Consider the following 12,916-nt stretch of genomic DNA (forward strand, 5'->3'; position numbering starts at 1 on the left):
ATATCTGAGAAGACACGTGTGTGTGTTCTCCTTGAAATGACTGAAACTTGGCATGGTCTTGGGAAAGGGAGACTCATGCGGGAAGAGGGCTGCGTCCAAAGCTGCAATACTGCTACTTGCCAGGGCTCCTTTGTCTTCTATCTCTGCAAATACTATTTTCACATTCTCTTGCTCCTCCACCTTACCGTTGCTCTTGTATCCATCACCCTGTTGACATCAGCGAGAAGCTAGATCCTGAATGAGCTATGTTTAAAGAAGATAGATGAGAGTACGATTTTTGTGTGTGATTTCTGCACCGGGTACGTTAGTGGAAAGATATTTACTTGAAGCGCACTTGGTGGGCTACCTCCAGTAAGGAAGTAAGGTATACTCTTGAGAAGACTGAGAAGCTTAGATATCTATTGGTTATTGAATACTTAACACACAGCTGTTCTTACACTTCATTTGTTATTGACCTTATTAAAACTTCCTATATGGGAAAATGTGCTCCAGTTTATTTATTTGGTATTCGTACAATGTGATACTTCCCATAATAGTTGCACTTTGTGTTGTAATTTTTACTTCACCGACTGCTAGCGCAGATTTTTCTGTATGGATTTGGAAAGGATCAAGCTTGCCCTTGATTCTCATTCACTTTCCAAAAGAAGGTGTTGCTAGTGATTTTTAAAATGTGCTTTAGAGAAGATTTTGATTTAATCACGTGGTTGAATTGTAAGAGTAACAGCGTTGCTTATATCATCTCAGGGCAGTTGTTGGAATCCTTCTGCTTGTTCTTTAGATTAACACAGATTTGAGCATATTTGAGTCCTTCCCAACCTCACCCTGCAAGTTCAAGTGTAAAGCAAAACATTCCTAAATTGTGAAAGAGACGTGGTTTAAGATGTTTTAAAATACCTAATTATGAATGTATTTTTTAGGTAAAGAGACCATTTTCCCAGAGAAATTAACATAGTTCAGAAGGAAATAAAAAAGAAATTGCTGCAGATTTATTTTACAATATTAAGAAAATCTAAAGTTTCTTCAAGACACTCATATAAAGGTGATTGAAAATTACTTAATGTTTTATCTTAACTAAACAAAATAAAGTTTTTAAAACATTTTAAGACTTTTTAACTGTTCTGTTAGTTATGTGATAAAGAAAGCAATTACTCTAATGAAACCCAAATAATACACTTTTAAATGTTAAAAATAAACCCTTGTGGCATTTTAATTTATCTGTGTGAACACAGAAGTAATTTATTGTAAACTCTCAACCTCATTTCTATAATGGCAAAGCAAAAACAATGTGGTATGTGAAAAAAAAAGATAAAAGTACAGCTAAAAATTTCTTAAAATGTGTAGTTTTGCTCACATGTAGATAAAGTAATTTTGTCAGAATCATTTGATGAATAATAATGCTACCTACAGCTACAGCATATTTACATATACAATTCAATTGTTGGGGGGTTATCCTGTGAGACTTTTTTGCCTCTTGTATGCCTGTAGAACTCTAAGGCAAGAAAAAAAATAACCTTAGCCATCTCCACTGTACTTAAGAATAGATGAAGTTGTTTTATTTGGCAGCTTTCTAGAACCTTCATTAAGGATACAACTTCCTCTTTTGTGCAGTATAGCTCAATCTCATAAAGACTTCTAAGTAAAAATGAGATAAATGCCTTGTAAAATCGAGGTTTTGTTCATTGATTTACTTAGAATCTTATGTATAAAGGGTAAATGCATAAATGTATTTATTTAAAAAGTTAACTGATAGCATCTGATTTTTTCAATACTATTTGATGATCTTAAATATAGGATAAGTCATTTGAAATGCAATAGATTGAGCCTTTGGCTTCAAAACTACCATGAGGCTAGCATGATTTTATTAATCACAAATGAAAAATAGATCTGTTCTGCAATTAGAAGTAAATGCTATGCTGAAGGAAATAATTTGCTAAATGCTTGTATGTGATTGATTTTATCTTTACCATATTTAGGAAGCAGTCATGTTTCATGAATCCTCAAAACTGAGACAAGAGAATGTAGTAGAGTGAGGCCAGAAGTCCTTACTGGTTCAAAGAACTCCAGGGAAACTGGGATAGAACATTTTACATTTTAAGTAGAACCCCAGGAGCCAGAGGTGAATACAAGTTTATCTGCAGAGCTCCGCTGCAGGGCTGATCTGGGTCTGGAAGAAATGGATGAGAGCCACTGGATGAAATTCACTAATTCTAGACATCTGAGTTCTCTAGTAATGTATAAATACCCTAATTATTATCTGTTGTCATCTTCTTCTTTTTCTTCTTTTATAACCTATATTTTAACTGGAACCTCAGTGCTGTAGTTTTGTTCTTTTGCCTGCTTCTATCACCTGCCTATGGCTCATCGTCCTTAACTGTACCTTATTCTCCATTATCTTTGGTTTATTTCCACCTAGTCCTTTCATTTATAGTTGTCATATAAAGCATTTAATCAAGGTTTGTTTTTTGTTTTCTTTTGTAATGAGCTTTGCACACCTGGTTGAGAGGCATATTTTCAATTGCTTTCTTTTTTCTCAAAAATCACTGACTTTGGGCTAAATGTATTTTAATGATTTAAAAAATCATTTATTTTACAGGTTGTTGTGAATGAACTTTGCTAAGTATGGATTCAGGTGGTGGAAGTCTTGGATTGCACACATCAGACTCTAGAATGGCCCATACCATGATTATGCAGGATTTTGGTAAAGCATTTTCTTTGTTGTAGTTTTCTTTTTTAAAAATAAGAGCATATTAGAAATAAAAAATAAATTGAGAAAAGGGAGAATTACAATGAAAAATTCTTCTTTTACTAGGAAAATACATTTGTAGGGCATATTTTCTTAAAGTTACATGTTAGTGGTTTACTTAAAACATTCTTACAGCTAGTGGGAAAATCAATGTAAGGAAATGTGGAATGTAATGTTAATATGTTCCTGGTAATTAAAAACTCAGTTTCCATAAATAGCTATAACATTGTGATATGTAGGGGTCTTCAAAAAGTTTATGGAAGTGCATATGATGAAAATGACTATACAAGAATTTCACATTTTTTGCACCAGAATAACTCATACTTTAGTTCCATTTTCCCTTGAACTTTTTGAATTCTCCTCATAGTATTTATCCGTTCTCACACATAAGAGATGTTAAACTGGCTTTCTAAAATGCATTTTAAGTTTATCATTCATAAAGCTGGAAAAGGAAGTGCTTATTTAAACTCTTAAGAAGTTATATGGTTATATATAGTGAATTGGGCAAAGCCATGGACTAGGTGATTAATTTTATTCTGATACCATTTCCTCAGAAAGTCGTTACCAATAGCATGCATTTTTCTTTTTTAAAAGAATAGTCTCTCCTTTTGTGGCCAAGTTTTTATTAGCCTCTTAACACTAATCATTTCAATGAAGATGCTAAGAATCAATTGACAGTCAACAATGAAAGTGAATTTGGGAAGGGTTGGTTTAGATTATAGAAGAGAGGTGTCTGAAGTATAAGAGGCAGAGATAGGGTGATATGAATTGAAGATAAGATTGGAGCAAAAGTAGAGAAGACATACTGTAAATTGGGAAATTAAACAAGAAACACGAAGTTAATAGGGAATTGCTGTAGCTGAAATTAGTAATGGGGGACTAGAACTAGTAATATTTTGTTCAATTAAGAAAATGCTAATATTGTTCTTAGATAATATGTTTGAGTATGTCATTTGGTCCCTGATTGTAAGGACCACACTAATGGATTCTAATCTTGGCAGTGTTATTAATTAGCTGTGTAACCTTGAGAAAATACTGAATTCATTTTTTTAAAGAGAGATTTTGCTATAGGGTGTGCTATAGACAGAGAGACAGAAAGTGAGAAATCACTCCCTGGAGAGAATGGCCACTCTGCAGGCCCTTCTCTTCCATTCTCCTCTCCAGATCTCTGGTATGCATGCGTGCATACGTGTCCGGTGTTGGTTTAAGCCACTGGTCCAGGACTCCAACAATGGTTGACTATGTTGGAGTCCAGCAACATAACCATTCTGCCATCTGCTGGTCCCTTCACATTTTTTTTAAGAGAGATTGCTGTTTTAGAGCACATGTACTCGCTGGAGAGATAGAGACAGAGAGACAGAAAGTGAGAAATCACCCCACGTTGGGGATTGTCACTCTGTAACCCCTTCTCCATTCTCCTCTTGGTATCTTGGGCACAGGCACACATGCACTCAGAGTAAGTTTTAAGCTGCTGGATCTGGAACTCGAACCACAGTCAACTACATGGGAGTCCAGTGACATAACCATCACACCATCTGCTGGTCCCTGAATTCACTAGGGAGTTGGACTAGATAGCATTTAAGGTCCTTTCCAGTTCTATGATTATTTACTTCTCAGTGATAAATAAAGTCAGGTAGCTCAAACTTTAATATGGTCAGAATCAAGATGACTGCACAGTTAATTGAGGAAACAGAAAGTAATCATAGATTTATTCTTCTGAAAGATAAGTGAGTTTTATTGATTTTGGAGTAAAGAAACTTATTTATAACAAAAAAATTAAACTATTGTTTTCATAACAAAAAGAAGTTCAAAGCCAGTTTTTGTTGTTGTAGTTATATGCCTGTGATTCAACTGCTTAGTAGTGTTTTTGGTTATTGGTTGTTTGAAAGGATGCATTCTTTTTAAATTCCATTTTTATGCTCTCAAATTGAGATATATAAATCAATAACAACTGAATTTCTAATCTTATCAAGAATAACTAATATGGATAATACTCATCATTTTTGTTCAAGGATGATGTAGGTCTAAAATAAGTTAGATTTCCATTTGTTCTTTGTAAATAAATTATGAACTCTTGGAAGGCAGAAACTCAATTTATATTTTTTTGTTGGTATTCAGTTCTGAGCACAACTTCACATATAGATTTTCAAAATTTTTGTATGCTATTTTATGAAAATGCAAAGGTTGTCAAACAGGTCTGAAATTAGAGACATTTACTAGAGAACTTCTGGAAATTTTATCTATTTTTTTTCCTGTTTTTGGAGAGGTTTTTGCTATAGGGCATGTGCGCTCACCAGAAAGACAGAGAGAGACAGAGAGACAGAAAGCAAGAAATCACCCCCCAGGGGGGCTGGCCAGGCCGCAATCCCTTCTCCTCCATTCTCCTCTTGGGATCTTGGGCACGCACACACACGCACCCGGCATGATATTAAGCCACCAGGTCCAGGACTTGAACTGTGGTCGACTACATGGGAGTTCAGTGACATAGCCATTACGCTAACTGCTGGTCCCGGAAATTTTATTTATTAACTAAGATTTTTTTCTGAAAAGTGGCATCCCTGTGCTTAGTTTACTCACTTGTTAAACTTTTTAAATTTGAAAATTTCATTAGAAATTAGATACATTGTGTTTAAATTCTTGTTAGCATCAAAACTTAGATATTTGCAATCCATAAATTGATGCTATTCAAGAAACATAGTGTTTAGAATACGTAGAACTAGCCGCAATATACAATATGTGGCACAAGATCTCTATATTCTACAAGGTTTGTGGTTAGGAGTATGGATGACTGCCTATAGAGTCTTTGAAACTTTTTTTTTTTGAGAGGTTTTTGCTGTGGGGCACGTGCGCTCGCCAGTCAGAGAGAGACAGAGAGACAGAAAGCGAGAAATCACCCCCCAGGGGGGATGGCCAGGTCATAATCCCTTCTCCTCCATTCTCCTCTCGGGATCTTGGGCATGTACGCACACTCACCCTGCGTGAGTTTAAGCCACTGGGTCCGGGACTCAAACGCGGTCAACTACGTGGGAGTCCAGCGACATAGCCATTATGCTAACTGCTGGTCCCGAGTATTTGAAACTTTTAATTCAGAATTCATTAGATCAGTTTCTTTTGACTGATATTTGAGACTTTAAAATTTACAGCATTCTGCTTTATGCAATAACTTTGCTAGTGTCTTAGTTTAATGGCTATCATTGGAGTCTGTGCCATTAAATTGAATACTTGTTTAAGATTTAATGCTGCGCACACACACACAAAAATCTCTGTTGTTTTCAGATTTATATATATAGAAAAACAGCATCAGATAGTAGTCCAAGGCAGACCTGACAAATAACAAATTTTATGCTATCACTGTGGTGAATTTCCAGGTATTCATGTTTAAATGAAATAATATTAGTAAATGGGAAATACTTGAACTCAGGACTTTTTTCTTACTGTTATCTGGTTATTTAATTAATTTCACAGGTTTTAAATGATATCTTCTTATAATTTTCTAAGCTAGTAAAATAAATTCTTGACTATTTAATGCTGCTTACTAGATGCCTTTAAATTTTAATGAGTGACCATGTGATAGGTCTTTTTCTCTTTTCTTCACCCTATTCCTCTAGTTCTGCCTCCTTTGGTTAATCTTATAAATCTCTCTAAAAAATAGTCTTTAGGGTAATCCTAGGCAAGTAGAAACAAGCCAATATGTAGTCAATGGTTCCTAGTTGCATGTTAGGCAAATTTACTTAACCTTTCTAACCATAGTTCCTCTATATTTAAAATGAGAATAGTAATATATACCCATTACAGTTGTTCAGATAATTAAATGAGAATATATGTATAAGTATTAGCAAGTTTCTTGTTACATTGTCAGAAGTTAATAAATAAAACTAGCATATTGTTAAATAAATGACTTTGTATAGAAAGTCAGTGGAATCTGGAGCCAGCATGTGGTGTAGTGGTTAAGGCGTTGTACTCTTAGGTTGTGGACTGAGATTCTGGTGGCTTGAAACTCACTCTGGGGATGTGTGGGTGCATGCCCAAAATCCTTAGAGGAGAATGGAGAAAGGATTGTGGTGTGGCCATCCCCCCAGTGAGATGATTTCTTGCTTTCTGTCTCTTTGTCACTCTGTCTCTCCAGTGATCACATGGCCCTATAGCAAAAATCTCTTTAAAAAAGTCAGTGGAATCTAATAGATGAACTGATAAAAGGAAAGAGCAAAATTAATCAGGTATATCTTGGATCTCAGTCTGAGTAATCTGCCAGTCCCTGTGGTGATTTAGTAATCTCAGTCTAGGTTCTGAGATGATTTGATTTTGTTCAGGGTAAACAAGCATATATGGATTTATTTCAGTTTAGATTTGATTTATTTTGACCTGTACATTCCTACTAGAGGTTATATGAACTTCAGAGCACTTATTCTTTCTTCTTAGAGTCCACTTAACCAGGTTAATCTGAACCTATCCCAATACTAGCATTATTCTGTCCTGTCTTTTCCTATAGTCTGCTCTCAGGAACCAAACTAACCTTTAGCAATGCCATAAACTAGATGGAATTTCACACATTTTAAACCTTTGATTTGTGAAAAGATTTTTATGATATAGTAATTTTATTGTTTATATATGTAGAATTCTAGTACTGTGAGTTTTATAGACTTAATATTTAATTTTCTTAAATTTAATCTACAGTCTGGTTGAATGTTAAATTTGAACCCCTAAGCCCTGCCCATCCCCTAAATGGCCAGTGGAGTAATAAGTAAATAAAAAAGTACAACCAGCGGGTGGCATGGTTGTTAATGTGCTGGACTCCCACATGACTGACTGTGGTTCAAGTCCCAGGCCTGGTGGCTTGCCTTCTCATTCTCTCTCTCTCTCTCTGGTCAGATCGAATAATAATAAATAATAAAAAATAAAGTACAAATAATTTTAAGAAGTACTTGTTTTATACATATTCCCATTGTCTACCAGACTCCTAAGATTTGTGGTTGTGTTTTTTGAAGAAATTAGGTGAATAATTTGAGAGTTTGAGAATAGCAAGTTTCAAAAGGGTTAATAGGAAGATAATTCTAAGAACTGCTGAAAGCTCAGTTTTCCCTTCTGATCTTATTTTTTGATGGGTAAAAATGTTGATGGTATCTACTGATCTCCATCCTAACTTGTTAATTAGCCTCCATAACTAATTTGTTAAAAATAGTGAAGAGTGTATAGCAAATGACACTCTTCTAGGAACTACTATGTAGAAAGTGATTATTATGGGAAAAAGACTTTGTGTACTGGAGTATGAGTAGCTCATGTAGATAGGTTATTATAACCAGGTCCACAAACTTTCCTACCTTGTTTACTGTAACAGCTCAGGGAGGCAGAACTTAACAGACTTCTTTATGAAGGAATTTTATGTTGATGTAATATGAGGGGTCCTCAAAAAGTTCATGGATGAAACGATGCATGAATTGCAGGGGTTTTTTTTTGGCACCAAAATAAACATTTTCCACTAACTTTTTGAAATCTCTTCATTTTTACAAGGCAGTTTGGAGCTGGTGCTTACCATGCTGCTAAAGAAAAACATTAAAGATTTGCTCCCGCAGATTTCTTATTATCAAACTAAACCTTAGTCTATAATGAGTAGGATTTTTTCCCTCAAAATCAGATGTTGAATGATGAGTTCTGCTTTTGGATATACTTTTTCTAAAAGTTAAAGCAGGGATTTTCATATTAATAATACATATTTTATAATGGTTTATTAACTTGCTTAATTTCATGTACAGCTATTCTTTAATATTTATGTCTCATTTTAATTTTTGAAATAATTATAGATTCACAAGAAGTAGGAAAAAGTAGTACAGAGAATCTTCATTTACTCTTTGCTCATCTTTCTCTAATGATGGCATCTCACTGTAATGCAATATCAAAACCTGGAAATCAACACTGGTCCATTACTGTTCACTGGACTATAGACCTCATTCAGTTTTCACTATTTTTTAACATATATTTGTGTTTTTGAGTGTATATAATTCAGTGCACTTTTATCCTATATAAATATTTGTGTAGCTATCACTACAATAAAGATACAGAACTGTTCTATCAACATATATATGCTATCCCTGCTATCATTCTAAAAATGATAATGCTGTAGAGATGAAGAGCAGATTAGGGACCAGGAGTTAGCGTAATGGCTATGTCGCCGAACTCCCATGTAGTGAACCACGGTTTGAGTCCCGGACACGGTGGCTTAAACTCCTGCTGGGTGTATGTACGTGCATGCCCAAGGTCCTGAGAGGAGAATGGAGGAGAAGGGATTGTGGTGTGGCCATCCCCTCTGGGGGGTGATTTCTCAATTTCTATCTCTGTCTCTCTGGCGAGTGCACATGCCCTATTGCAAAAAAAAAAAAGAAAAAAAAACTCTTCAAAAAAAAAAAAAAAAAGATAAGAGTAGGGTGTGCACCCCACTTTTGGCAGCCACTGAATCTTTTTTCCATCTCTATAGTTTTATCATTTTGATAATGCAATACTAAGTTATTCATTTATACATTTTACAGTCTCCTAACCTTTGGTGGTTGGCTTTTTTCACTCAGTGCTTTGGAGATTTATTCAGGTTGTTGAATGAACCAATCGTTCCTTTTTATTGCTAAATAGTATTCTGTAGAAAGGATGTGCCAGAATTGGCTTTAACCAACTGTTTAGCTACTGAAGAACATTTAGGTTGCTTCCAACTTTTGCTACTGTAAGTAGTAGCTACTGTGAGCTGCTATGAATATTCATGTACATTTTTTTTATGTGTGTAAACACATGTCTATGTTTTGGGGGAGAAAATGCCCTAGAATGCAATTGTTGGGTTGTATAGTAAGTGCATGTTTAGTTTTATAAGAAACTGCCAAACTATTTCTCAGAGCAGTTGCTACCATGTTATATTTCTACCAACAACATATGAGAGATCCAGTTTCTCTACATCCTCACCAATCTGTGGAGTTAACACTGTTTTTATTTTATTTTATTTTATTTTAGTTGTTTTAATTGAAGTATAATGCTATAACATTATGGCTTTTATATTTTACTTGAAAATAAAGTATGTTATCTTTAAGGCTTTAATTTAGATTTTACTAACATTATTTTCATTCACCTCTACACCAGCTACTGTTTGGTTTTTATTGCAGTCAGATTGTCAGAGATTTTTTCTTTTTAATGACACATTTGGCCAAGACTGTTTAATATTTTAAAATGTGTTGTAGCATTTGATATATTACATAAAGTAATTTTAATTAATAAAATAACTTTACCTTTTTTTGAATAATTGTTTGTATTATAGTGGCTGGAATGGCTGGTACTGCGCATATCGATGGAGACCATATTGTTGTTTCAGTTCCTGAAGCTGTATTAGTTTCTGATGTTGTCACAGATGATGGGATAACTCTTGATCATGGCCTTGCAGCCGAAGTTGTCCATGGGCCTGATATCATCACAGAGACTGATGTAGTTACAGAAGGTGTGATTGTTCCTGAAGCTGTACTTGAAGCTGATGTTGCCATTGAAGAAGATTTAGAGGAAGATGATAGTGATCACATCTTGACTTCTGAACTAATTACAGAAACTGTTAGGGTACCAGAACAGGTTTTTGTGGCTGACCTTGTTACTGGTCCTGATGGGCACTTAGAACATGTGGTCCAAGATTGTGTTTCAGGAGTTGACTCTCCTACAATGGTATCAGAGGAGGTTCTTGTAACTAATTCAGATACAGAAACTGTGATTCAAGCAGCTGGTGGTGTTCCTGGTTCTACAGTTACTATAAAAACCGAAGATGATGATGATGATGATGATGATGATGATGATGTAAAGAGCACTTCTGAAGACTACTTAATGATATCTTGTAAGTGAAACGTAAAGTTCATGATCACTCAGAAGATAGATTTATATAATTTGGAGAGGTTTTCTGGGGTGGGGTATATATCCAATAAAAGTCATGGGTAGAAGTTTTTTGAAAAATAATTTATTTCAAAGCTATGTCATTGAGATATTTTGAGTTCACTCATAATTTAAATTTACTCAATGAAAATTTATATCCAAAATGAAGTAAAATAATTTAGTTTATTAATATTTTAGAATAGAAATATAGATTTGGGTGGTTCAACATTAACTGATACCAAAATTTAATGGTAAAGATATGTATTTGAATATGGGAAATTCCTTTTATATAGCCACTGCCTTTTAAAAATTTTATGATTTGATTCTGTCATTGTACATCTCTGTAGCACACAATATGGTTTTTCAAAATATAGATACAATACATGATAATATAATTAGGAATGTTAGCATAATATGTCATTTTCAAGAGAGAATTTTACATTCTTGTGTCTGTAAAAGTGTTTCTTCCCTGAGCTCCTCCCACCATCCTCCACTGCTTTTTAATATGGCAAGTACTAGAGTTGTCAATTCAGTTTTGCTTAGGAATTTAAACATGATATATTAAGAAATTTATGTAAGTTTAAAAAAATACTTGAGAAGTTAATCATACATTCAGATCATGCGCTACAGTTCTCCCTATGTTTATGTTCTATGTGACTAAATATATGTGCATTTATTTTATGAAAAACTATTTAACATACTTTTATTTTATTATTTTAAAAAATTATTTCTAATTTACATATAATCAATGTATGTCTTTGTGGGCTACAAAAATATGGTTTTTATGGCAAGCATACGGTGTGTAATAATCAAATCAAGGGTATACTTATATTCATCTTGTTCAACATTGAACATTATATTGTGCACATTTGTTAATAGTTCTACTAGTATTTTTTAAAACATGTATTAAATTGTCCATAGTATACTCTGTTGTTTAATAAGTTTATTTAAGACTGCTTTGAAACCTTCTTAGAACAGTCCATTTGAAGGAGGAACACAGATATATTTTGTTTTCAAGTGATGGGTTTGCCAAAGCAGCAACAGTAAAAACTCATGATAAATTACTGATTTAAGGGGGAAGCAGGTGTTGTAGTGATTAAGGCACTGGACTCCCACATGGCTGACTTAGGTTTGAGTCCCAGACCTAGTGGCTTGAAAATCAGGCTGGACGCATGTGCATGCATGCCCCAAATCCCAAGAGGAGAGTGGAGGAAAAGGGATTGCAGGGCGTGACCATCCCCCAAAGCGGGGTGAATTCTCACTTTCTCTCTGTCTCTCTGGTGAGCAAATGTGCCCTGTAGCAAAATATTTTCTGTTAAAAAATTGTTGATAGAAAATGAGTAAGTGGGTTTATTCTTTATAAAATTTGAAGAGATCATGCTACAAATAGTAAAGATTAGGTAAAGACTTTTCACTTTTCCAGAGAGGATTTTTCTTTTCTTTTTGAAATGCAAAAATACTTACTTGGGAACTTAATAGTCAGATGGAGAGTGTGTATATATATGTGTGTTTGTGTGCATAAAGTGATTATATGTTAAGTGTGTGTCCATGAATTTAAAAACAAACTAGATTTAATTAGTACATATAATTGAGAAATATGACGTGTTTTTTTTCTCTATAAACACTTTTACAGGTAAATGTTTACATTATTTTTAATCTTACATTATTTTAATCTTCACTTCATTTGCCTTACCTCTTGGTTTCTGTTGACCACTGAATCTTTCAGGATTTAAGAGAATAAATTACCTTCAAAGACTTCAGTGCTGGACCAGCAGGTGGCATGTTGGTTAAGGCACTGGACTCTTCACATGGTCTACTGTGGTTTGAGTTCCTGACTTAATGGCTTGTTTTCTTATTTTCTCTCTCTCTCTCTCTCTCTCTCTCTCTCTTACACTCACACATTCACTCTCACTCTGTGTCTGTCTCTGGTGAGCTCATGTGTCCTGTACCAAATTAAAAAAATAATAATGATAATGATAAATAAAATTGAATGGATAATTCTTTTTTTTTTTAAGAAAAGGAACACTGTAAAGTTAATTCAAGTGATTCTCTTATCTATTTTTTTCCCAGCATAGAGATTTTTAAAAATATTCAAGTTACAGAGTTGAGGTCTCAAAACAGACACTTACTTTGTTCCCGAATTCTTTTTTTTAAATTTATTCATTCATTCATTTATTTTTCATTTGATAGAAAGAGACAGAGAGAGGGGAAGTGAGAAAGCAAACTACCAGGTCCAGGACTTGAACCGTTTTCAGCCATGTGGGAGTGTCCAACATCTTAACCACCACCCCA

The 12,916-nt window shown here is 34.4% G+C and overlaps 1 protein-coding gene across 2 annotated transcripts in view; it reads left to right on the plus strand.

Annotated features, from left to right (window-relative positions):
* The first annotated feature begins 917 nt into the window (after positions 1-917).
* The window catches only part of ZNF711 (ZFX family zinc finger ZNF711), a 27,303-nt gene continuing 15,304 nt past the window's right edge, over positions 918-12,916 (plus strand). For both annotated transcript variants that reach the window (XM_006167010.2, XM_006167011.2), the window contains exons 1-4: positions 918-1,039; positions 1,974-2,227; positions 2,594-2,698; positions 10,032-10,589. In XM_006167010.2, the coding sequence (XP_006167072.1) occupies positions 2,620-2,698; positions 10,032-10,589 (637 nt within the window). In that variant the 5' untranslated portion in view covers positions 918-1,039; positions 1,974-2,227; positions 2,594-2,619. The remainder of the gene's footprint in view (positions 1,040-1,973; positions 2,228-2,593; positions 2,699-10,031; positions 10,590-12,916) is intronic.

This window comes from Tupaia chinensis, unplaced genomic scaffold, assembly GCF_000334495.1.
Source record: "Tupaia chinensis unplaced genomic scaffold, TupChi_1.0 Scaffold144426_1, whole genome shotgun sequence".
Taxonomy (NCBI): Eukaryota; Metazoa; Chordata; class Mammalia; order Scandentia; family Tupaiidae; genus Tupaia; species Tupaia belangeri.